The 27,748-nt window shown below is 43.0% G+C and overlaps 1 protein-coding gene across 1 annotated transcript in view; it reads right to left on the bottom strand.

Moving 5' to 3' along the window:
- The window catches only part of LOC146060673 (cilia- and flagella-associated protein 337-like), a 39,911-nt gene extending 12,539 nt beyond the window's left edge, over positions 1-27,372 (bottom strand). The window contains exons 1-16 of the mRNA XM_083174141.1: positions 27,307-27,372; positions 25,726-25,950; positions 21,286-21,374; positions 19,746-19,838; positions 18,165-18,210; positions 17,891-17,937; positions 16,132-16,249; positions 14,095-14,164; positions 13,236-13,476; positions 11,042-11,147; positions 10,417-10,568; positions 9,012-9,114; positions 5,399-5,505; positions 452-546; positions 295-349; positions 172-217 (exon numbers count right to left, since the gene is read on the bottom strand). Coding sequence (XP_083030267.1) covers positions 172-217; positions 295-349; positions 452-546; positions 5,399-5,505; positions 9,012-9,114; positions 10,417-10,568; positions 11,042-11,147; positions 13,236-13,476; positions 14,095-14,164; positions 16,132-16,249; positions 17,891-17,937; positions 18,165-18,210; positions 19,746-19,838; positions 21,286-21,374; positions 25,726-25,941 — 1,584 coding nt within the window. The 5' untranslated portion in view covers positions 25,942-25,950; positions 27,307-27,372. The remainder of the gene's footprint in view (positions 1-171; positions 218-294; positions 350-451; positions 547-5,398; positions 5,506-9,011; positions 9,115-10,416; positions 10,569-11,041; positions 11,148-13,235; positions 13,477-14,094; positions 14,165-16,131; positions 16,250-17,890; positions 17,938-18,164; positions 18,211-19,745; positions 19,839-21,285; positions 21,375-25,725; positions 25,951-27,306) is intronic.
- Positions 27,373-27,748: the final 376 nt, after the last annotated feature.

The following is a 27,748-nucleotide window of genomic DNA, read 5'->3' as shown; positions in this document are numbered from 1 at the left end:
AATGTCCCCTGCAGTGACAAAATAGGGTAAATATAGGAGAATAGTAGGAAACAATAGCTCAAATTAGGCTGTTTAATATGAATAAAGCAAACTGGGTAGTTAGACAGTCAAAATGGTAGGTAGGCCGGCCCTTCACACAAGCTTACAGTCTTGGTACATTTTCAAACTTACTGGTAATATTCTGATCTGTCCGTCATGGGAGGCAGTTATTATATACCTGGTAAGTGGAACATATTGTCATAGTTAGTTATTTGCAGAATAAAGGCCATTTCACCTAATGTTGAGATTCCATACCGATTATTGTTGTGCTTTACATAAGTGAGGTCACTGATTCCGTCTCTGGAGCTTTCTGAGCATAACAAACAGGACAACAAAATGAAGTGTGTTGTTAGTTGTAGTCTGATACTGTGGATAAATGACCAATGCACACAACGGGCAGCATTACACTTACCTGAGCTGCCCTGTCTGACTGTAGCTATGAACCTGAGGGAATTTATGGTGTAGTCCCACTGCTGCACGCTTCCATCACTGCTGGCTGTTACCAGTCTATCAATAAACAGAGAAGTGATGAAGACAAACTGCCAAAATATCTCTTTCTTCAAAGTGAAGAGCTCCATTTATCAAGGTAACAAACTCAATATCAGTAGTTTCTAATGATAAAAGATGTATTGACAACTAAGCTGTAGCTATTCTAGATGGATAACATTAGAATAGAGTCCTACCCAACTCCTCTTCCTGACATAAGCATACTGGTATGTAACAATGAGCGCTGTGTGTCAGTTACCGTTCATTGGGCCTAATTCAGACCTGAAAACGCCTAGGCACACCTGCATTTTTGTGGACACTCAGAAAATGGACGGTTACCACCCCCAAATGGCAGCTTTCTGTCAGTAATTGTGAGGGCATTGCAAATAGAGCAATCCCTGATTTTTGTTGCATGGGCGCTACGATCCGTATGCATATGCAGTTATTCAGTAATCAATCGCAGTGCTTAGCTGCACTCGCCTATTCTATTCTCCCTCCATGCCCTAGTGCCTAGTGGATGGCATGGTATGACATTCTGCCAGTTTTTGAAAAAAAAAGTTGAAAAACTCATGTCGACCTATTATACAGTAAGTGTTGACCTAAGCCCTGTCAACCACTTTAGTGGTGGCATAATGTAAGTCGACCTTCATGCTGTTGACCTAGTGACCATACCCCATTAAATGCAGCTGCCTATTGCATATATATTGCATTATCTTTCCAATTGGACTGGTTGAATGAAAATCTGGTAATTTCTTGGCACAAATTACAATCAACCATTTGCCTCCAAACATGGAAAACAGACAAAAATGGTTAAACTAAAGCATTTTGATTTAGCCAATTTATTCAAATTACTGTTTTTGTAAATTTTTCAGCTTTTGGTAGCAAATGGTTGATTGTAATTTGTTCCCGGACATTACCAGATTTTCATTCTAACCAGTCAGATTGGAAAGATCATTTTATAGTGTGTATCCATTTAAGTCTGAGAAGCAGAAAAGAGGAATGGCCAAATCACAGGAACCGAAAAAAGGGCACTCGCTATTATCTAGAGGCACAGTGAAACCTAGTCTACAAGGAGTAGAGGTAACCCGCCTTTAGAGAGAGAGTTGTTTAGGTGCGGGCTCCCGTTTTTCCCCCCGTAGTGATCGCTGGTCACAGGAACATGCTCCTGCGACTAGCTGATTTCCACTGCGAGGCTCCCCCGGCAGTTTCTTTTTCATCTCTGGTCGCTGATGCAAATGGAATACGGAGTGATATATATCGCTCGGCGATATATCGCACCGTGTGTACGCAGCTTAACAGGCACCAAGAAGGGGGGGGCTAGGTTAAATACTCTTTACCCAAGCCGGGGCTCATTGGAGGGGCACCGGTCTGCAGAAAGAGGAGAACCACATTCACGTCCTTTAAATCCATGTGCCGGAGGAAAGAAATAATGTCGTATATTTTCATAAGAGAAGGTTTGGCGCCCAAATCCTTTCATCAGGAACTATTGCTGCATCACTGTGCATCCCAGTTTTTATATGTGTGACTATTATAAAGCCTGCATGTGCAAGGACCCCCTTTTCAGAGATAGCCTGGAGCAATGGGAGGTATCGCATTCCAAATGCACCTTGCACCAAAACACACATTGAAGGGAGTTACAAATTCTAATAAAAATTGGATAATGTTTTGGAAAGATATTGGGGCTTTCAATTTGCCAAAAAAATCCCCATTTGTCTTCATATTCAAGAACAATTCGATAGTGTGTACCTAGATTTACTGCCAAACTGTATCCATGGAGTATTTCCCTTGACAATCCAAACATTTTCTAGAAAGCCGAGCAATTATAATGCAGCATTACATTTCATTGTGTCTGTGTCTCCAGAGGCTGCTTCAGCTGAGGATGTACCAATTATACAGGTGACTATCCTAATGAGGGATCAACAGCTCAAAACAAACCGTTATCTGTTCTCAGAGAATACAGTATGTCCACTAACTGACACTGTAAGTGGGCATGTGGATAATTACAGGTTACAGATTACATTCAACCGCCTAAACTGATGTTGCTACGTGAGCACTTGCACAGCTGACACTAATGACATCGTTTGAAGGACAATAGAGTTTTATAGAGATTCTACACATATTGCTTAAACAGGTACTACCAAATTGTGTGTATATGAAATTATATACAAATGCATGAAGTCTAGATTTTTTTTTACTCTTTATGCTTTTATTTTACACATCCATGGAGTTTAACATTTGGAGCTTGATGGATCGCTAATTCAAATCAGGCCATTATCTAACGACTGCACATGTGGCGCGTTCGCATTGCGCATGTGCATGAAAATTATGACTGTATATTCAAATACATAGCAGTCAAAGTTTGACTGACAGGGAGCCAGAAATATGGCATTTTCTGGGGTATGTGCCTTCTGGCCTGTTTCTGTCGCAGATTAGTGGAAGCCTCAGGCATACTCTGATGAAAGGTACTTTTCGATGTGTTGAGATTTGCAAATGGATCTGCGAATGTATCACAAATCACAATGGGCATTTATTCTGTCTTTCTGGGCAGCACTTTTTGCTCGCAGAGAACTGCTGTTTCTCTAATTAGGGATCCCTGCTGAATCAGCCCCTTTTCCAAAGCCACCACACAATGGGACAGAATTAACAGGTTCCAATTTGCCAAAAGTGCTGATAGCTTTGTGATTTGGATGTAGGGATAACTATACTAAAGTAGGGTACACACCAGGACGACCTGCTCACGATGCACATCGTGAGCGGGTCGTCAGTGTCTCGTCCGACCCGCTCACGATGACGCGGGAGGGCACGACCCGCTCACGATGTGCACCGTGAGCGGGTCCGATCCGATGGCGACCCGCACCCGGTTGTATGGTCGTCATTGAGATCCTACCTGCAGCAGGTAGGATCTCAATAACGACCGACCGACCCGCGGGACCGCGCATCGGATCGGAATCGCTCCACACCAGCTCAGAAAAGGGCCCAATCAGCACACACTCTGCATCCAATTGATCGGAATCGGATCTAGATTGTGCTGATCGGGCCCTAGTCGTCCTGGTGTGTACCCAGCATAAGTTGGGAGTTCTATTGAAGATGAGATGTTGCCCGTCACAACCAATCAGATTCTATGTATTATCTGCTAGAAGGTGCTAAATAAATAAGATTGATTGATTGCTATAGGCAACATCCCACCTTCAATAGAACCCCCTTCTTAGTAAATTAACCCTGTAGACCAGTGATTTTCAACCTTTTTACCTTGCGGCACACTAAATAAGATTTTAAAATTGCCAAGGCACACCATGAGATCCCCACAGGGCAAAACACATTGGCCCCCACAGGAAAAAAAAAAACCTATTGGTCCCATATTAGAAAAAATCACACTGGTCCCCACAGGTAACAAAAATAAAATACATTGGCTCTTTACAGGAAAAAAAAGACCAGTAAATAACATTAGAACTGATGGTGGCTGTAAACAGGTTTGGGCATCTCTAGATCTGGGGGCACACTTTAGAACAGCTCAAGGCACACTAGTGTGCCATGGCACAGGGGTTGAAAAACACTGCTGTAGGGTTCCAAATTGTGATTTTTTTTTCTTTATGCAAAACAAGCTGTTTTTAACTTTCAGAAAAATAATAGTCCATTTATAACCTGCGGCAAAACTGCAAAATAATCTTCACATATCTTCATAATCAAAGCCTGGTACATTTGCCCCAGCAATATGTGAGTTCTACATCCCAGGGTAACTGAACTGGGAAGGTCACTTCTGAATCAGAAGACACAGATATAAAAAAAAATACATGGACCTGACAGATTTGTTGGGACCCTACTCAGACCCTACTCAGAGCATTAGGATGCTGCATTCACCTTATTTTGTGTCATCTCTTCTAGGGGTGGACTATTCCACCCAGGGTAATCCTACGCAGTGTGCCCAACATGGCTGCCTCATCTGGTACCTTGGGGGTTATTTTGGTTCACTCTTTCTGACAAATTCCTTCTTTGATGGACAAAACCATGTGCACTGCAGGGGGCAGATGTAAAATGTGCAGAGAGAATTAGATTTGGGTGAGTTATTTGTTTCTGTGCAGGGAAAATAGGGACTGCTTTATTTTTACACTGCAATATAGATCTCACTTTGAAGTAAAACCCCACCAAAATCTAATTCTCTCTACACAAATAACATCTGCCCCACCTGCAGTGCACATGGTTTTGTCCATCTAAGAAGGAATTTGTCAGAAAGAGTGAACAAGAATAACCCCCCTTGTGAGGGCGGAATACACAACCTGTGGAAGTTATTACCCAAATACCTACACCAATCCTGCATTATGCCTACTGTGTGCTCAAGGTTTTTTTTTTCGATCCTGTAACTCATAGAAACCAATCACATTCCTTTATAGATATACTGTAGGACAGTGGTAACCAATCTGGGTGCCGTGTGTTGGTGGTTCAGGACCAAATCAAACTTCCTGCACATAATTTTTTGCCTTGCGATATGAACTACGCATCTGAGCACCATAAGTGTAAAACCAAAGCTGCCAAGCATTTGTGGCTACATGTGAAAGCAGGCAGTATTGTCTCTGTTGCAAAAAAATACATAAATTAATTTGCACCTTGCATTGCAGCATGGTCTTTCCAGGTGCAAAGTTTTTAGCTTTGTTTGCTAATCTGAACAAAATTTGTAAATGGAAAGATAAACATCAGATAGGTTGCTATGTTTTACATCAATTTTTATTTTTCTTTGCGCCATTTTTAGAAAAGCTCCAAAGGGTGCACTCACCTTTATCATTGCTTTATTTGATATACACTGTAATATCTGAAGATGGAAAGCTCACGTGTAAAGTATAGGGTGGAGTTAGACAAAGTACAGTATAGCAATAAATACCTGGTACCACTGGAGTCCAGAGCTAGGCAGGTAATAGCTGGGTGTCCATGAGCTGCTGGCACTTCACCAATGAGCTGTCCTGTCAGAAGATCCCAAGTCTTCATCACCTGCATCACACAAGTACAGCATTAGATTATAAATGATGTTTGTGTGTTTGTGAAGTGGCGACAAGGCTCAGTAGTGTACCTAGTTTTATTTGTGTCTGTCCTACCGGCCAAAAGCTGCCGGTTCTGATCGTCATTGCAAAATCTACCCCAAGTAGAAGAGAACATATGCATCTGCCATTAGAAATTGTGGGGCCCAGGACTGACAAAATAGTCAGCCACCCTGAGACACAAGAGCCATTTAGACTGCATACGGGATTGTAGTCATTAGATGTGACATGCCCTCAAACTGGTTGTGACATGCCTAAAAAGGGGTTACTGGGTGCTACAATGCATCCTCCATATCCACACAGGGGTGCCTGGAGGCAAAACAGCAGCATCCCCTCTGCCCACAACACCGGTATGACTGGGGGCTACACAGCAGTAGTAAACCCCCCCCCCTAAAACACAGGGGTGACTGGGGGCTACACAGCAGCACCCCCTCCCCCTACAGGGGAAACTGGGGGCTATACAGCAGCAGCAAGCCTCCCCTTACAACACAGGTGTGACTGGGGGATACACAGCAGCACCCCCCTCCCCTTACAACACATGGGTGACTAGGGGCTACACAGCAGCAGCAGCACCCTCCCCTACAACACAGGTGTGACTGGGGGCTACACCACAGCACTCCACCCCCCCCCCCCCTCCCCCTACAACACAGGGGATACTGAAGGCTACACAGCAGGAGCATGGCTCATGAATTTCAGTATGTTTGATGGCTGGGCAGTCCATCTCTCTGTGTGGTTGGATCAGGCCGTCAGTCCCTTTGGCATTTGCCAAAAGTGCCAGATAAAGAGTCCGGCCCTACAGGGGTAACTTTGCTTCAGAGCACCATCCCATACTTGCGGGTAAATTGAGGGACTATACAGCACCCACACCCATGAGTAACTGGGGAGCTACAGATGGTGACACCCTAGCTATGAGAACACAGAAAGAGACCCGCACCATATGGTATGCAAGAATGCCAATTATTTGTGGATGGAAATAATTCTTCTTCAAAAGAGAGGGTTTTTATATATATTCCTCTCCAATTGTGGGTGCTCTCAACTGATTAAGAATATGACTTAGATTGAGCCTTGACAAAGCTCACAGAGAGCGAAATGCGCATTGGCATATCGCTGTAAACTGTTTGACTGTTATACCATGTGTTTGCTATAACTTGCATGTTTAAATAACCTCAGATCGCAGTAGGGTACGCGGGTCAGGGGACTTATTGCTAACTGAGTAAGCGTGAGCAACACGCTAGCACACACAGCAAGTATATGGGAACATATCCCTGTGCTGTGTAGGTGCTGAAGACGGAGATCTCACATAGAGACTCCGCTACTGAGCTGTGCATACACGCCGGCACGCAGTCATTATATGGGAACACTTCCCCAGGCTGCGATAGCGCTGAACGCCCGCCACCCCTGAACTGTCAGCCGGTTCTAAGCACTGATAGAGTAGATCTGCAATGAGCGGCCAGTGTGCATAGCAAAAATACAGATAGTGCACCAAATAGCTGCACGTACATTGGGGATAGTAATTTAAACATCTCCTGATACTAACTATCAGCCCGCTCTGAATAAGTATATCTGCGGCCAGGGTACACACCAGTAATACAGACTGTGTATCCAATTGCTATCTGTACATTGGGGATAGCATTCTAAGTACTACCCCACCGGTACTACCAGCCCGCCCTGGGTGTTTGTAGATGCGATCTGTAATTTGCGGCTATTATGCACAGCTGAAATATAGACTGTGCACCAAATCACTGCATATACACCAAGAGATTTATTCTAAGTGTCACCTATAAAGACATATTGCATACCAAGTACCAACATCTGGCCATCAGGTTTAAAACATGTGCAAATAAAACGTGTACACTAAGCACAGCCTTTCACAATATTACCTGACAACCCGTATGAGGTAAAAGAAAGTACTTCTTGTAATAAATCCTGTTAGCCGACTCTAAGCATCAATAGATGAGATCTGCAACGAGCGGCCAGTGTGCACATTAAAACACAAACAGTGCACCAAAGAGCTGCATGTACATTGGGGATATTAACTTAAACACCACCCGATATTAACTACCAGCCTGCTTTGAATGCTTATAGATGCGACTTGCAATCTACGACCAGGGTACACACTAGAAATACAGACTGTGTATCCAACTGCTACCTGTACATTGGGGATAGCACCTTAAGTGTCACCCATAGGAACCATCAGTCCGCTCTGGGTGTCTGTAGATGCGGTCTGTAATTTGCGGCTATTATGCACAGTTGAAATACAGACTGTGCACTAAACCACTGCATATACAAGAGATTTATTCCAAGTGTCACCTACAAAGACATATTGTGTATCAAGTACCAACATCTGGCTATCAGGTTTAAAACATGTGCAAATAAAAGGTGTACACCAAGCACAGCCTTTCACAATACTACCTGACAACCCTGATGAGGTAAAAGAAAGTACTTCTTGCTATAAAGTCTGACTGAGAATCTTTCCAGCCAGATAGATTGACTGTGGCTTCAAAGAGACCAATATCAGAATTGGTTGCAACAGTGTATGCAAGTTTACTGCAACAGTATTTACCAATAACTTTAAAACCGCAACTATTACCAAACCAGCCATACAGGCTGAAATGATACAGATCTAGCACTTATTACAGCACACACAGTGGCTCTATATTACCCACAGAAAGGCACACATTGGTATAACAACACTGCTACTTATTAACAAATGTACCAGAATAAATCAGATTCAAATAACAGTTTACAGATTTTAATCTTCTCATTTTCTTTCTATTCTATATTCATTACTTTGTTTTTATACTTCGCCATCGATATCCCGTACACAGGGACAAAATACATCAGGTCAGAAACAATTAATAAAATTGACCAATATAAAAATATAAGGATGGCTTTTTACCTTTAATCATCTACTAATAAAGATACTATCATGCATTATAAAAAAATTTTTTAGGTCCTACCGGACAAGGTGGATGAGGAGTGCATCCTAGTTAAACTGATTTCTTTCTCTTTTTTTCGTTTAACCCTAGCTATGAGACCCTATTCTCTCTCATCACACACTATCCCATGGTACCCTTTCCTGTATGTGAATGCATTTCTTAAAATATCTATATATTTTACAAAACAAACACTGAAAACAAACATAACAAATTAAGGGCCAGATGTATCAAGCTTCAAAAGTGATACAATGGAGAGTGATAAACAACCAGCCAATCAGCTTCTACCTATCATTTTTTCAAACCCAGCCTGTAACATGGCAGGTAGGAGCTGATTGGCTGGCTGTTTATCACTCTCCATTTTATCACTTTTTGAACCTTGATACATCTGACCCTAGTCTGAGCTTCAAGACTGAGATTTGAATGTAAAAGAAAATGAGGAACATGTTTATTATGAATTGCAGTCCATGTTATTAATGGCAGGTGTCAGGACCCCTAGGACTAGCTCAGGTGTGTTACTTACAGAGCCCTCCGAGCAGCTAATGATCTGTTCATGGAGCTGGTTATACAGACAGCTGGTGACAGGCTCATTGTGCGAGACAGATGGGAGTTCATGCTTTGTGGATCTGTAACAGCAATCCAAAAAACAGACAGGTGAAGGAATAATCTTACCTGATCTTGCCTATATGAAGTTAAATTGTAATGGTTGTACAGTAAAGTTTCTGCAGTGGATAAGGCAACCAGTAAAAAGAAGAACATTTTCTCTCACACTAAACACAAGCTAAAACTCAAACAGGATTTATCGCTGCTTTTCAGATTCCTTACGTACACTACTTAACCCTCTAACCCAAAGCCCTGAATTAAACCTAACTTTCTATAGGTGCCCATGCACTCATACGATTTGGGCACTTTTCACCCGCTTTCGGCGAACCGGGCCGAGAAAGTGCCCAAATCACATGTGCCTAACTTCCAATCGATTGCGCGGTCCCATGCGCATCGGAACATAACCAGCGATCACAAGTGCTGCACGTAAGATTTATCAGATCGCACAGGATTCAGCAGCACTTGCTGGGGTCGCATACCTTATATTGTATGGAAAGGATCGGTCCAGTTGCTGAGGTATCGCAGGTGAGGCTGCATGCTATATCTCGGATAAGTGTATGGCCACCTTAACCCCAATCCCCCAACCCCAAAGGGCAGACTGGATGGACCATGTGGTTCTTATATGCTGCCAGCCTATATGTACACTTTTAAATAAGCCCTAATAATCAGTGGCGGTTTATACCTATGGGCTGCAGGGCTGCAGCCCCCCATGTAAAATCTGCCACTGTTTTCTGCCTAAGTGAAGCCAGATGCAGTCTGTGAGACTGCACTGGCTTCACTGTGACTGGCAGTGACTTCCTATTGGATGTCTTACTGCCAGTCACCCAAGGCAGTCCCATTAGGAGCTGTTTCCTCCCTTCGTGATGCCTCTACATGGGCTGCTGAGTGGCAGCCCATAAAAAACAGGTTCCATGCATGCACAGTACGAGAAAGATACTGTGCATGCGCCGGACCCGGGACCCTGAATATGCCTCTGGGGATTGCTGCAAAAGCAGCCCACAGAGGCTGGGGGCCAGCGTAAGCGCAGTACCGAAGAAGCTACTGCACATACGCCGGGACTGGGATTGGTGGCAGCAGCGGCAGAGACCACAAGAGCAGGGCCGGGAGGGGGGCCTGCATCATGGCAGTCCCTCTCCTCCCTAGAGGTAAGAGCCGCCACTGCTCATAATGTAATTTCCATTGATGCTTCAATGTAAGTACCTGGAATTTATGTTACTGAAAGCAACAATAGAGGAACAACATTGATTCATGGGGATAAAAAGTGAATATACAGTGAATAAATGGACATTCTGCCATTGGCATATCTCCCAGTAGGGGATACATACTTTTCTTGCAGCTGCAGTAAAGCGAGGGAGTCTGTTGCTATGTAGAGAGCTCGGAGATGTGGTGAAAAGTAGCATGCTGCAATATCTCCTTTGATCTGACTAGCTTTAGATATGACACTGATCAGGCAGTTGTGATTTTCGATGTCCCATATCTGTTAATGACAGTGATATGAAGAGATAAGACCTTAGGACCTTACTGTGTACATACAATGATGATTTATTAACTGATCATAAATGACACTAATAGACATTAACCTAAAATGCATTCATGTAGTATGAAACAGCATCTTGAATTATTCACATAAGAAAATTAATCCCACGAAGAAAAGGCTTATTGCAACATCGATAAAGTTCACATGCCTTGACTTGCAAGCTATGGAAATCTGCTATTAGTGTGACTGTGTATATAAAACATTCTTATTATCACAATGATCATTGTGGAAAAGAACAATTGTCTAAGTGGGCTAATGTTTGCTGCACGTGTCTGTATAACAGAATACTTTGCTATCTTTTATTTCATGCAGAACGGTTGTGTTGGTGATGCATAGTTAACTCAGAAGTGGGCTTGTCATTCATACAAAGTATATTTTCATATTGTGCCAAGGAAAAAAGTGAAAGCTGTTACCATCACAGTGCAGTCTGTAGACACAGAGTAAATCTTGGAGTTCTCATCTGCAATCTGCAAGAAGGTAATTGGTGAGGAGTGTCCGCGCAGTAATCCAGTGGGCCAGCTACAGCAGATGGTACAAACATATAAGGAAAAGTGTACACTGGTGGAGAAATATGCACCACGCAAAACCAAAGTCAGTTGCTCTAATCATTTTATAACCATCATATAATGCAAATTCATTGCACATAAAAAGAAAAATTCCAGCAGCATTTATATGTTTAGATAAGCTTACTATTTGGAAGAGAAAAGCACACCCATCCATGCCACAAGCACCTGTGAACAGACTATATGGGACTCCATACTTTTGTGAGGTTTATATACTAAGGGGTCGATCCTATTAGTGTCAAAGGGTGCGAGTTGCCGTTCCGGTGCCGCTGAAAACGGCTCCGGAATTAAGCCGAACTTGCACCCTTCACAGAGCTGAATTTGCTTAAAATTGCTTGCACCCCTATGGAGGTGCGGGCACTTTTAAGCAAATTCAGTCTGCCATAAAGTGCGCCCTTCGCCGTGATGATTCGCGGGTGATTCCGCACCTAATAGGATAGACCTCCAAGGGTGTTATTCAATTCGAGTTTCTGACTGCCGGAATGCCCTGACAGTCTGAATCTAGACAGCCGGATTCAATGTTCCACCTGTCAGGTGTTGTAAAGTGGGCGTGTCGGGGCCCCGTATTATTGTTAATTCAACAATCTGCGCCTGTTTCCGACAAAACAGATCCGACTTGTTTTAAAGTCAGATGCTTTGTCTGGAATATGCCTTCAATGTCAGAAACGGCAGCATTAAACAGACGACGGCCGCTATTTCCCCAGGCAGAAATAGCAGCCGAAATGGAATACCCCCTAAGCCTTCTAGTGAAGAGAGATAAACTACAATAAAGTGAAGAGAGATAAACTACCAACCAATCAACTGCTAAATGCCATTTTTCAAACACAGCCTGTAACAGCAGTTAGGAGCAGATTGGCCAATACTTTATACCCCTCAGTACACAATTACTGCCACAATTAGCTGGCACTAGGAATCATCAATGGTTTCATACCGATGGTCACCACTGCTTTACTGTTAGGTGAGCTGCGGGTCAATCAGAGTCTGTTGTCGGGGCTTCATAGGTGTCAGGGATGGAGCTAGCCTCTGTGTCCCTATACTTAAAAGTTTTTGGATGGTGGCAAACCATTTGGTTCTCCCCAACTAATGGAAATATGGTACAATGGTCATAGACATCAATGATTCAAATCATCGATGGTTGATGGCCATCCCTACCTGGCACAGTAACAGCTTCTCTCCCCAGTCCAACTGGTGTGTGCTGAACTGCAGTGAGGCTGCTGAGCAACTGCAACAGCCTCTGTGTGTGGGTGGAAGGTTGGGATGACAGGGAGCGACCCTGCTCAATGACCTGTTTGTCATGCATTGTTTATGAAAAGGGGATATGGTCACTAGGTCTACAACTAGGTTGACATGGGGTTAGGTCGACAGGGTCATTAGGTCGACATGGTTTTTCACTTTTCTTTTGAGCTGACATGTGCCGACAGGCAGTATTTCATGCCCTACCATCCACTAGGGCGTGGTGGAAGAATGAAATAGCGTGCCGAGCGTAGCAAGGACGCGGTGCATTTTTTTTTAGCATCAATGATGACTGTGTCGACATTCGGGACAAGAAAAAGTGAAAAAAACCATGTCGACCTTTTGACTGTTGACCTTCCCCATGTCTACCTAATGACCCTGATGACCTAACCCCATGTTGACCTTCTGTCATGTTGACCTAGTGTTTGACCTAATGCTTGTCGACCTAGTTGCTGTCTATACAATGATCTATACCCATGAAAAGGGTGTAGTCATGCCTCTTATCAGAGGCGGAACTACCATTGGTGCAGCAGGTGCAGTGCACCAGGGCCCTGAGGACTAAGGGGCCCACTGAGCACTAGTCATCCTCTTCCTGTCATCCACTGTTTTCCATGCCACCCTCTCTGTCAGCCCCAGTCTCTCCCTATCACCCACTGCTGTTTTGAATATTGTGAGATTGGGTTGGGGTGGAGGATGGAGGCCCAAATTATATTTTTGCACCTGGGCACACCACCCACAGGTTCCGACACTGCCTCTTATGATTAGACCATCAAATAATCAGGGCTATCAAAGTATATAACATATTTCCTACCCAGGCACATAAGGATTCCACATACGAACAATCCTGTCTAGTCCTCCTGTTACCAGGAGTTTGGCTTCCTTGGAGAAATCAAAGGCCTTGACGCCTCTTTTAACCCTGAATACAGATTCGTCACTGATATTCCTCTTGGGAGGGCCACTTCCAGACATCACGGAGCGCTTGCTTTTCATACTGCCAGATTCCATTATCTCCTTCAGGCGCTTCTGCAGATTTTTGGTTCCCTCCACACAACCTGTCCAAAATCCAACACATTATAATGTGAGTTCCTAAACAGAAAAGGATCTATTTTAATTGTAGAGTATTTTATGTAATAGTTGTGCATACATTGATGATATTGGAACATTTTATATTTTCATACTTAAGTGCAAGGTAGAATCAATTGGCCAAAAATACAAGCCACGCTATTCTAAAAATCACACATAAAAAATGTATAGCGGTTAGAGCAGCTACATCCATGGTCTCATAAGAAGAACATGAAATGCTGCACTAGAACATTGTAGTTGTGTGTGATGATAAATACTACATATCGAAGACTGGTGGGATGGGAGCAGATCCTGGCAGACTTATCCAATTTTTCTTTAATCTACTGTATTAGATAATTGTAATGAAATACACTTTTCTAAATGTACAATGGTATATATTTATTTTTGTATTGCATATAAAATCATATTTTGTTTAATGTACACAAAGATTACACTTTGTACATTTATATAATACTTCCATAAAAGAACATTTCAAAAACAAAAAAAAATACTGCATATCACTATTGCCCAAACCAAAGGCAGCATTCCTGGGTTCAGATGCTACATGCCGGCTGGTGCTATATATTACAGCAGGGTCTGTCACCTACCTATTATTAGAGCTGTGTAATCATCATTTGAGCTTGAGAGAATTGATTCAATTGATCGGTCATATCTGATCTGAGGATGAGTAAAGAAAGGAATCAATACAATGTATGATGTTCTAGAATATTTTGTGGTCACCACCTCTTTGCTCACGAGCTACTGGTAGCTCGTCGCAGCATTCCAGGTGGCTCGACCACTCCTCTGCCCGCCGCCTTCCCCCAACCTCCGCCTTCACTGTCTGCTCCTCCGCCCACAGCCTTCCTCCGCCTGCCCATCCACACTCTTCAGCCCCGTAAGAGACAGACACAAGAGGTCATAATTGAACTCAAGCATCTGAAAGGGAGCACAGCGCTGCCTGCAGGTCCGGGAGAGCTTAGCGCTGATGCCACCTGTCATGGAGAAAGATGCAGCTCTCTTCAAAGCTGCATCTTATACCAGGAGACCCCCAATGAGCATTGACCCCTCACAATGAGCACTGCACTAAGGCAAGCTCAGGGAGGACAGAAACCTTCCACGGAGCAGAAGGAAAAAAGCTTGGCAACCCCTTGGCAATGAGCATAGCACCCCTGGCAATGAACAGTTAATTTAAAATGAATTTGAAACCTTACTGTGGGACACAGTGTGCAGCATATTGTGTCAGGGTCATTGCGATGTGCGGCATAATGTGTCAGGGGCATTATGGGGTGTGGGATAATGTGTAATAAGCATTACAGTAAGTGGCATAATGTCTAAGGGGCTGAGATCAGCGCTGCACTCGGCTTCAGCAGCTGCCCAGCTCCTGCTGCCTGGCCCTGCCTCCTTCCCCCTGGTTGCTAGGGGCAACACACAGCGGCTGATGGACTGTTCAGCTGCGTTGCCCGGACCTGGGGTGACAGTGATGGGGCTTTTTTTAAGGAGCGCTCCCCAGAAAAAACTTGCCCAGTGAGGAGCGCTCCCGAAAAGAAAAAACCCCACCACTGAAGGGGTTAGGGGGGACAACTGTACTGACGGGGAAACTAAAGGGTACATCTACTAAGGGGTAACTACTGAGCCGCAAACTAGTAAAGGCCAGGGTACAACTACTAAGGGGGAACTACTGTGGAGGAAACTATACTAAGGGGGGAACTACTTAAGGTACAACTACTAAGGGGGCATTACTAAGGCTACTATTATGGGGGCACTAATAAGGGTGCTGTTATATGGTATTGCTGTTGGGGAAAACTAAAGGGCTCTCTCTAAAAAAAGTTATTTTATTTTTAGTACAGTGCTGCCCCATATCAGTACAGCTGTGCTACCCAATGTCCCGTATCAGTGAAACTGTGAAAGGGTCATTAAATCAGTTATGGTTCCTTTGATCGCTCGTCCCCGTTACTTGGATAACTGTGGTAACTGCCCCACAATTTTTTATTAGTTTTTTTTTTTTATTAGTTTTTTAACTGCAAGGGCTGTTAAGTGTGCCATATCATACCAGGGGTGCTGTATCAGTCCAGGGGTGAGCCAATCATGCAGTATAATGTATGGGTGGCTGCTAAGTCTGCCTTATCAGTCCTGGGGTGAAATTTAAAAAAGTTTCATCCCACAATATACTGGGAGATATACTGGCTCCTGAAATAAATGCAAGCTCTCATTAGCAGGGCCCTCATGTGCGTTTGTGTCTTTTACTTAAACCATCTTCAATGGCACCAAATCTTGCGTTTTTCTGCCACCCTGATTTATTTTAGTGTGGTCAGCTATGTTATGTACACTGTACTCTATTGTAATCAACTGTACAGTAAGTCAATGTTTTGCTTACTGATTTATGTACTTTGTAATTGGGCGCTGTGGATCCCTTGTGGTGCCATATAAATAAAGGACACTAATAATAACACTGGTGTTGTGTATGTGTACATGGGCAGAATAGATGAAAATGTAGGTGAAAGGGAAAGGTGTAGTAGATGATTTGAATTAGTACAGCTGAACCTCTTGGCACCATACTCAATGAGGGCTGTGGTAGCGGTCAGTGGTACTCCTAGGCTAGGGATTAATGGCTACTACTGTGGCAATAGGTTGTTGAGGTATCCTACCTGCGTGACCCAGTCATTATGCACCTTCCAACGTATAGATGTCATGTGGTTTAGCTCTGCAATGTTCTCTATTGCAATGCTGGGGATTTCATCTACCAGTTGGCATTTTGTCCAGTTCCTGTTGATTATAAATGAATGAATGTACAACATGTGATGAAATAACCTAATTACATTTTATTTGTATATATTTAATTTACTATTTAATAGCATGGTTGCCTACCTTACCCTCTCCTTCAGGGAGAAAATGCTCTGTTCCTGGCCTTCCCTGGTAATGTATGATTGCCATCACCTGTGGGGAGCCAGGTAATTGATAAGAAAGGGCTTTCACCACAGGTGATGACAATCATACATTACCAGGGAAGTCCAGGAACAGAGCATTATCTCCCCGAGAGTAGTCAGACTTGTCTATAAACCATTTTACACTGTAAGATCCCTACTGTGAACATTACTGATGTGTGATAATAAGACACAATACATTAGAATCTGTGTGATGTAACTGGAGATATAGGCGGTTCTGGAAACAGATATACAGTAACAAAGAAGAGCTGGAAAACAGACAGTGGGCAGGACAGAATAGAAGTGGGTGTAACATATGCAGCCCCTGTGCGAGACAGAAGAGGGGCAGAGTGCTGAGATCACAGTCTCTTTAAATAGTGGTATGGGCCATAGGGTCAAAACTATGAAGGTCAACATACATTAGGTCGACTAATAAAGGTTGACAGGGCTTAGGTCAACACATGAAAAAGATCAACATGGCTAAGGTCGACAGGGTCGTAAGGTCGACACACGCATAATAAAAAAAAACATGAAAATGTCACGTCAACCTTTTGACAGTCAACTTTTTTATTGTCGACCTAATGCTTGTGTTGCCCTTCTAGCCCTGGCGACCTTTAGTGGTCGACCAAATGGATGTCGACCTACATAGTGTCGACCTAGCAACCATTTCCCTTAAATAGAACCTTAGAATTGTTACATCTCACTGAAGCTGTCCTATGAGCGATGCTATTTGCATCATGGTTTGGGTGAATATTGATTTTTAACCTATTTTTGTTGTTTCCCTGATATATAATTATTGTTCATGTATATTGCATCAATTAATATCATAACTTTTCATCATGAAAGAGAAAATATCTTTGTTGAGTGCATATTAGTATTCATGTTCTGATCGGGGTTTGCTGAGAAGTGCAGCTTGCGCTGAGACAAATGCAGCTGTGTAACCATGGCAACGCAGTCCAAGCTGTAGCGGGGAGTCTGGCCTTCTGCATGGATTCTGCTGAAAACGGCCCTCCAAAAATGGCCCGTCTTGGAGAAGGCAGACGCTGGAGGTCTTACTGGAGCTCAGTGCATATAGCGCTATCTGGAAGTGCCATATTTCAGTAGCTCTGAACCCCTGGCAATGAGCATATAATTCCCTGGCAACGAGCATGTAATTCCCTGGCAACAAGCATGTAATCCCCTGGCAATGAGTAAGAAACCCATGGAACTGAGTATGTAAACTGCTGGCAATATGCAAGAGACCGCTGGCAACGTGCATGTAATCTCCTGGTAATGAGCGTATAAGCCGCTGGCTACATGCAAGAGACCTCTGGCAACGAGCATGTAACACCTGGTAACAAGCATATAGGTAAAAAAATGAAAATGTATGTATGGGGGTGGGTAGGGTAAGAAACTATTTTTGTCAGGGCATAAAATTTCTAGTTACACCACTGGATAAATGTACAAATATATATAAGTATAATGATAATTGTGCTATACCTACCGAAGTGTTTCTGCCATGTGTGAAATAAGAATGATGTTGACACATCCCTGCAATACAACAATTATTCGCACTAGTAAATAGTGAACACTAATAAAACAAGCTATTTTCTTCATTACATAACACACACACACACACACGTGTAATTTAACAAGACAAAAGTAAGAAATATTATAATACAATGTAACAAAACCATTTGTTCTTTTTACCTAGATCAATTTTAAAAACATCCGTTATTTATAAATATAATAAAACATTTGGAGAAGTACTGACTTACTTGCTCATCGCCAAAATAAATGATGCATTCGTCTTTATCACGAAGACTAAAATAAAAATAAATATAGAAATATTGGGAAATGATAAACATATAATATTAACTGCTCCAAATAAAATGGTATAATACTATCAAAAAAATCAAACAAACAAAAAACTATTCTATTTGCAAAAATCACTTATTAATTTGCCTCATGCACACCTGGCGGCACATCCACATTAGGGATTTGGGATCTGCCTGTGGAATATCACTCTTGCCCTGATCAGATGTAGATGCTAGGCATTAGGGAGTCTGCTGTGGTGTGCACCATTGAGTGGACGTCATCCGCACCACCGGGCTTCTGAGCAACCCTATCTCAAAAACGGCAATCTTGTGGTTTTTTAATCAACAGAAAATGTTAATAATAGCTGGTCCTCCACATGTACCTTCTTTTGAAGAATTGTTTTTTCTCAAAAGAAATTGTGAAAATTGAAAAAACTAGGCCCATTTGTCATTTATTTTTAGTCATAAAATGTTAGCATTTTAGTATTTGTTGACCCATCATTTATGAGGTTGTTAGCTATTGTGCCTATCATATAGCCCAAATGTACCCCTCTAGCCTAATCCCTTAATGTTCTCTCCAGCTTCATGCCCGCCCTGTGCATCTTCCCTCCCCTGTCTTTTTGTCTCTCTATATAACATCATGCCACCCCCTGGGTCTCACCAGTATTATGCCATCTCCTGTGTCTCTGAAGCCTCTTGTCCCATCTGTGTCTCTCCATTGACGTATATCCCCGTGTATCTCTTTAGTTCATACTAACCTCCAATCCAGAAAACTGCAGGAAACTGAAGATTTTTTGGGCAGTGCCCGCACACAAGAGAGGCCGGATCTCTTGAAATCCCACCTGCTTCCTAGTGAAGTGGGAAGGATGGTGAGATTTTCTGGGGAAATGCGATGCCATGTTAGGGGTAGGGTTCAATTACGCAAATTTGCATAATTTACCCTTATACCGTCCTTGCAGACCCAAAAAGGACTACATTTTGGTGACAGGGCCTAGCGGCTGACAGTCACGCCCAGTCTCCTGAAGTGGCAAGCAGACTGGCTTTAGCTTTATGCCATCTTGTACCTGTACAGCCTCAATTAGGTTAAACATTCATCACGGTTATTCCTAATTTCAGTTTATTCTCAGTTAACAGTTGCACTGAGCTATAATAAAATTACTTAATAATAAAAAATATTTTTTAAAACAAAAATGAAAGACAAAAGATGTTAATCCCAAAATGTTCTCCTTGAAAATGCAGGGATTAAAAAAATCCAGTCTCAAAGGAAATACAAATGTAGCCAAGCTCATTGTGGCTGCTATACGGCTGCTAGCACCTCAGAAATGCTGAGCTGTTTTCAGTTGCCAGCTAATGTATTTTCAATAAGACGCAGGTGCAACTAAGGTGCATGTGCATGGCAGATATGCACCTTTTAGTATGCATGTCACACCTACAACATGATGGAGCTCAATGTGTCTGGCTACATCGGTGAAAAGAAATATGGAGCTCTGTAGACTTACATATAGTTCTTATTACCGTAGTTAAACAATACATGAAGATTACCTGTAACCTAGGTGCAGAGGCATCGTCTCCAAACCCACTATCTGGCAATATGGTTCAAAGTTGGAGAGTTCGTAAAGTCGTATCTCTCTGTCACTGGAAAGAGATGTATTTAAGGTACCTTTAAAATGTCTGCCATATTTTCTGGGAGTCATCAATTACTGAAATGTTTATGTCATTACATTTACTTAATGATACAAACATTACCCTAAGAAAATTAATACCATTTTTGGTACTTGTTTCCTAGCACGGCGCCCATCGGTCCCATCGCGTCCCATCGCATATCTTAACTTAAGGTATGCGATGGGACCCAACCGACCCAATTTCGGGCTTTTTTTGAGGTTTCCCGACAAATGTAAAATTGGGTCCATCGCATGCCATTATAATGGCATGTGATGCGACCGACCCGATTTTACATTGTAAGCATTGTATGTAATGTTAAATTCCTATGTAAAATCGGGTCCATTGTATGGCATTATAATGGCATACAATGCGACTAATGCGATGGACCCGATTTTACATAGGAACCAATGTTAAATTTTTGATTGTATACCCACCCTGATGGGTAATTTGTATGTCAAATGCCCCTCCATTGTTAACGCCACCCCAAGATGAACGCCAACCCGAAGCGTGACGAGTGGCGGCTGTACGTGTCCTCCGACCTTTTCATACCCCCACTATCCACGTCGGCGTGGAGTTGAGTTTATATAGTGTGGCGAGCCACCGAGCCCGAAGCGCGGCGAGCGCAGCGAGCCCCGCGTGGGGACGCGTAATACCTGTGAAGCAATGCGCGTCCCCTCGCAGGGCTTGCTGCGCTCGCCATGCTTCGGGCTCGGTAGCTCGCTGTGCTCGCCACACTATATAAAATCAACTCCGCGCCGATGTGGATAGTGGGGGTATGAAAAGGTCGGAGGACGCATACCGCCGCCCCTCGCGGGCTCACTGCGCTCGACACGCTTCGGGTTCACGTTGATCATGGCGTGGAGTTAACAATTGGGGTCTGGGGGGCATTTAACATTGGAGCCAATGTAAAATCGGGTCTCAGGGACCATTTAACATTGGTTCCAATGTAAAAAATCGGTCGGGTCAATCGCATTGTATGCGATTGACCCAATTTTTGCAACCTGATTGCATACAATTAAAATCGGTGGCGCCGTGCTAGGAAACAAGTACCCAATTTTTTCTCTTTTTCTGTGTGCCTCTGGGTATGTATAATATATTTTGACACATCCTTTTGACACACAGAAAGGAGAAAAAACAAATCGGGCGCACAAAAGAACTATAAAAAATAATAATATTGTAATTAAAAAAGTAACATTACCATCAACTGCTGATCCAGTCATTAAAAAATCAGCTACACTAATTCCTGAGGTGATTCCTTGTCTATAGACGCACCACCTCCCTCCCCCAACGCAGCCCTACATGGCATCACACTGTCAGTTACTGAAGGTCTGATGCTGTAGTGCAATCGATATCGCAGACCTGTACTGGCTAATGTAATAGTCTTTGAATTACACAACAGATTATTCTAAGGTATTCTTACCATGTTCCAACAACCAATTTATTAAACTGAGTCATTAGTGTGAAATCTGAAATCCATTTCATTGTCCTGTTTTGTGGTTTGTTCTCATCCTGTAAAACATATGTACATAGGAATTACTGCCACGTAAACATTCAATCTAGTTTTATTGATACTGTGTAACTTGTTTGTTATTGCCAAAGTTGTGGTTTACTCCAGATATAGTACGGTCAGAGCCGGCCCTAGCCTAAATGACGCCCTAGGCAAGATTTTGGCTGGTGCCCCCTAGCACCGCCACTAGTTCCGCCTCTGACCCTGCTCCCCTTTCGCAGCACCATCAACCCTCATCATAGCAGTCATCATTTTGGTGCTCCTACCCGCAATATTTTAAATAGAAACAGTGCACACATTCGGTGCGCAGCCCAAATAGGGGTGTGATCTTGCTGGGAAGGGGCATGGCCACCCAATAGTACCCCCAATTCAAATTATGCCATACAGTAGTGCAACTTTATTCACATTATATCATGCGATGGTGTCCCTTATTCACGTTACATCACACAGTAGTACCACTTTACCTTATATACATTACTCCTCACATTATTCACATTAGAGAAAAATCCTGAGAAAATATTGTATTTTTAAGCACCTCCATGGCCACACTGCAACCCAGCACAAAGTAGTGTGCGCTGGGCAGAGGAGAAGAGCTGCAGCTGCTGCTGTCACTTAAGGGGAGGGGGCCCACTGGGCCCTTCCATCAGACTTTGGCCTGGGTAATTTGTTCCCCCTACCCCTTTCTCTCGGCACCACACAGTAATGCCCCTTACACATGACACACATTATTAATGTCCTTATAACCATAATGCCCCTTACACATTATGCCAACCTTTATTAATGCCCTTCATACACATAATGACACACATAATGCCCCTTACACATATGTTGCACATTATTAATGCCCTTATACACATGACACACATAATGCCCATTACACATATGTTGCACATTATTAATGCCCTTATACACATGACACACATAATGCCTGTTACACATGTCGCACATTATTAATGCATTTATACATGACACACATAATGCCCCTTACACATATGCCGAACACTATTGCACAACCAACCCACCCGCAGACCTCTGCCTCTGCTTGGATACAGATGTTTCCTCATACATCTTGACTCAATAAGCCATGCAGCTCCTGGCCAGTTCTGCTAACGTTGGGTGCCTTTTTTGCTGAAAATTCGTCTTATTTGCATTGTTATGACCAGCACACACAAGGAGCTTCCGATGATTAAAATGATATGCGGCATGCATGTATTCTGTGTGCGACTGTGGGTGTACCTGCATATAGGATGCTATGTTACAGTGATTTCCATGAATACACTATTTCATATGCAGATACAGCCTCGCTCACACACAAAATATAGGCATGCTGCATATCATTGTAATCAGCAGAAGCTACTGATGCCCCTAGGCATTCCAAATGCCCTAGGCAATTGCCTAGTTTGCCTATGCCTAAGGCCGGCTCTGAGTACGGTAGTGTTAGGTACATTATAATGTTTGTCTCATACAGTATATTACTTTCCATGTTAACTGTGATGCCTTTAATTCATTAAGCATTGCACACAAATGTGTATATTGTCTAATAGATATACAATTCAAGTATTAGCCGATCTGTAGTCTATTGGTGTACAGTGTGCATACTTAAGCACATCTGGGGTGGGGGGCTGCTCTGCTGAGATGGCCGGAGCTCCCCCAACTCCCATTATAATTTATGTTGTACACATCACAACAGTTACTGGGAGATCCCAGCAGCGATGGTCCCTAACTTATTAGTAGTAGTAGGAGAGCAGACAGCTGACAGACTTTGGTGCCGGCACCTGTGCAATAGTTGTGGCATGCACAGATACCAATGCTAAGTCTGCGCAAAACCCCAGCCTGTATGGACTGCATTGGTTACAGCCCACAAAAGATGGCAAGGACTTACGATCAGGCAGGTAGTAGCTTCCTACGGGAATGCAGCTTTCTGCTTATAGCTGCCCACTTTGGCAGTCAGAGAGGAAGGAAACACCTTCCACTGGGACTGACTGTAGTGTATGTGACTGACAGGTATGACTTCTAATAGGAAGTCACTGCCAGTCACAGGGATAGCAATGCAGACACAAATTGCATCTGGCTTCGCTGAGGTGGCAAATTTGACTGTGGGCTGCAGTCATGCAGCCCAAAAGTAAAATGTGCCACCGCTCCCCAGTACAGCCAGCTCTTGTACAGATAGCACACCAGACAGTAGTGCGGCGAGGTCCTGAACCTGAAAGTAAAATGATTGCATAAATACATACAAATAATACATACAGCCAGCAGTGTCCCGCGGTGGTGGTGGTGGGGGGGGGGGGGTAGTTGGGAGTCACCGCTGCCACCCGCTTGACATGGGCACAGCATCTATTCCCTGCAGGCAGAGGGGCAGCAGCGGCAAAAGGGGGGGGGGCTATTTGAAAGCCACACCCCCTCACCATGAGGGTGCGTGGCGAAGGTCCCGCTGGACCACCAAGGAAAGTTGGGAGGTATGCACATAGAGCATGCATACATACATACATACATACATACATACATACATACATACATACATATTGGCCAGTGATAAAGTACCAGACACTTTATCACTTCTCATCTCTTATCAGTGCTTCATACATCTACTACTAAGTCACACTGCACATGCACCCAGAGTACATGCACACAGAAGCACAGTTACTACTGAGACACACAGAGATGAACAATCTCAGAAATGTCTGGAAAATATATTGAGCATCTCTACCTGGTGACAGCGAGGTGGCTTAGCAGATGTACAGAGAGCCTCTAAAGATGCTCAACATGGCTGTCTTAGCCCTTGTCCACTCAGATGATGGCTGTACACTACTGAGGGCCTTGTAGCTCTACTTGTATAAAGTCACAGACATGTGGTTTGCAAAAAAAGCAGACGCCATTATATTCAATTCTCTATCGGCCCTTCAACCTTATTGTAGAAATATATAGCAAGAAAACCTTATTCTATACACCTCTTAATTCTGGATAAAGGTTTCGGGAACAAGCCAAGGGAGAAGAGCTGTCATTGGACCTTATTCAGGTCAGTTTGTTGGCCCGCGTGCGTTCACATGGGGCCGATGTTTGTGCTTTGCGCTGGGTGCCTGCAACTGATTGCAGGTTGCGCCGGGCTTTGGTGTATTAGCATATGGGAACGCCCAGCATTCTCATGCTAATGCACCCATGACAGACATCCGGATGTCAGCTGCCCACCCACTTACCCCTGAGCGTGCACACATACTGTATGGAAGGATGCTCAGTGCAACCTTACATATTCGTGCACCTTCCACTTCTTTCGATGGTAGTATTTGCCGCAAATCAACATCCATTTCTGCAAAAACGTCAGTTAATTCGAAAAGTTAGTGTCCGATTTCACAAATGCAGACTTGGCTTTTCAAAAAGCTGGATCTGCAGTCGTCAATCCCTGCCGTTTCTCTTACAGAAACTGCTGGGATTGAATAGTCAAATCCCATTATTTCCAAAACTCAGAAATAATGGGAACTATTGCATACCACAGGGGTGAACATACTAAAATAGGAGTTCTATTGAATATCGGCTGTTGCCTACAGCAACCAATCAGATTCTACTTCTTATTTATTTAGCACCTCCTAATAGATAATGTATAGAATCCCTTGCCAGCTGCTGATAATTGCACACCTCACCTACCTTTTCTCTAATGGATAGAATCGGATTGGTTGCTATGGGCAACATCACATCTTCAGTAGAACTCCCATCTTCGTAAATTTACCCCAAACTGTCCCCATATTAATTAGAGATAATAAAACTCCTTACGGCTAAGGGACATATCGTCTATATATGCCTAGTGTCCGTTTGTGTGTCTCTGAAACACTGCCATCTGTTGTCAGGGAGTGAAACTACATATCTTTCTCTCTCACACATGAACAAACACAGAGGCAATCCCAAGGTAGCAGACTAGCTTTCGAAGCATTTGCTTTGAGCGTGCTTACTAGTTATTAATCATCTGGCCCTGATAGTAATCTGTCTTTGTGATGTATAAAAGTAAAGTAATTGCTGTGATCAATCCCTTTACTTGCTATTTGGGGCCCATTGTGCTACTGCCTATGTGAGGTCCTCATGGGAGGGAACTTACAATGGCAAAATCTGGCATTAGCTACTGGGGCCAAGTTCTGGAATGCGATGAATATCAGATCTTAGTAAATCTCACAAATTGCCCTATATATAAATCCCAGTGGGGCTGTTTGTGCAATTGAAAAAATGTGGACTATCTCTGATATCTGCTGCCCACTAAATACATCATGGAGAGTTCTTTTGGGAAATATCCACCCCCAATGTATTTTTATAAATAGGTATTTAACACAGGACATGCCTAACCTGTTATTCATCACATTACAGACTCACCAATATACAGCGACTTTTCTTCAGCTTAAGATCCTGTGTCCAAACAGAGACTAAACCATCTTGTCCTACTGCCAGAAGTGCATTATCCGGCATGGGAGATATCTGGATAAATGACTCCCTGTGTGGTGTATCTGATATTATTGCAGGAAGGTTGAAGGAGACATTGTTATTCTTTTGCTGCTGAAGATGCTGCTGCAGAGGCTCCTGGGCTTCCATGTGTCCAACCTGCCAGTAAAAAAACCAAATCAATCTGCAGTTTAATCTCAGGCAAAACATGAATCTTAGTACATTTATCCCTTATTATGTTAATGGGATGCGGTCATTCGTCAGACTGCATTTAGGTCTACAGTCATTAGGTCGACCCCACTAGGTCGACTGGCAGGAAGGTCGACATGGGCCAAGGTCGACATGACTTAAGGTCAAATTTGCATAAAGGTCGACATGAGGAAGGTCGACTGGTCATAAGGTCGACATGGGTTTTTCACTGTTTTTTGAGCCGACATGTGCCGACAGGCGGTATTTCATGCCCTACCATCCACTAGGGCGTGGTGGGAGAATAAAATAGTGTGCCGAGCGCAGCGAGGCACCGTGCCCGAAGCATTGCCAACTCATTGCCAACTCATTGCCAACTGTGTCCATGTCGACTGTGTTGACATTCGGATAAAAAAAAAGTGAAAAACCCATGTCGACCTTATGACCAGTCGACCTTCCTCATGTCGACCTTTATGCAAATTCGACCTTAAGTCATGTCGACCTTGGCCCATGTCGACCTTAAGTCAGGTCGACCTTCCTGCCAGTCGACCTAGTGGGGTCGACCTAATGACTGTAGACCTAAATGCAGTCTGACGAATGATCCCATTCCATGTTAATCCTTACATTGAATCATATACTAATGGAACATCATGTCTATAGCCTACATGTCCTTCAATTGTAAAGCAAACAGCTAGATGACCATTTAGTATAATTGGTGTTATACAGGTAGAACAGTATCTGTGATATGATCTCTGACACCTTAAAACAATTGGTACAGTATCTCATTTGTTTGTAATAATTGTCTTTCCCCGGAAAACTTTCTTCCCTTTATACAGTATGAAAATGTTTCTGATAATGTATATACGCATTGGTATTTGAATAAATAATGTGCTCTATATTTATACATTATATATTACATCCCATGGATTTCCATGCCCTATATAAAAGCAACCAATCTATGACCATCTTTATATGGTGACAGAAGCTTAGCACTGCTTCCGATATCCTTATTGGTTGGAGGAGATGTAAAGTTACCGTATATGCAGCTACTGTATATAACCAATCGGGAAATAGAACTCTTTCCAAGAACCATGCATAAAATTCATTCAACAGCAATAGTCCTAGGTCTATCAAATGCTGGCCTCTATTTTTAAATATTATCTATATTATACATATTTTCAGAATAGATAGATAGATAGATAGATAGATAGATAGATAGATAGATAGATAGATAGATAGATAGATATCAGAAAAATGTGTTAATCCCCACAAGCAAACTTCTCTCCTTTGTGAAAGAATTAATACCGGTCATGTGTTTAGAATACTTACAGGCTTACAGAGAGCGGAATGAACAGCACTGAGTATTGCCCAGGACAGCTGTACAGGCTAGTGCCAGCAGCAGACTGCCTACTCTGAAAAGATTGTGTAGTTAGCCAAGTAGACATCGCTATGGTGATATACTTAAGAAACATTCAGTGACACTGGGTAAGAAGTTGAACAATAGTGAATGCAAATACCTTTCTAAAGAGATCACTGACCTTTTCTCACTGCCAGATATCTTATTATTTATAATCTGTGTAAACTGAAAAGAGGAAACTGGTATAATTGCTCATTTGCATGTCTTCACACAGTATTATAGTAACTGTTATACCAGTAGGGGGAAATATCATTACAACATGTATTATGTGTGTCTGAATACACAAATTTTGTGCTTATATTTCAGTATATGGAGAGTTAAAGTATCTCAATATATAGGTGGACACCGCTTGAC

This window comes from Crinia signifera, chromosome 1, assembly GCF_055691185.1.
Source record: "Crinia signifera chromosome 1, ASM5569118v1, whole genome shotgun sequence".
In the NCBI taxonomy this organism is placed as follows: domain Eukaryota; kingdom Metazoa; phylum Chordata; class Amphibia; order Anura; family Myobatrachidae; genus Crinia; species Crinia signifera.
Note: the sequence above shows the minus strand (reverse complement) of the source record. Positions and strands in the feature narration are given on the sequence as shown.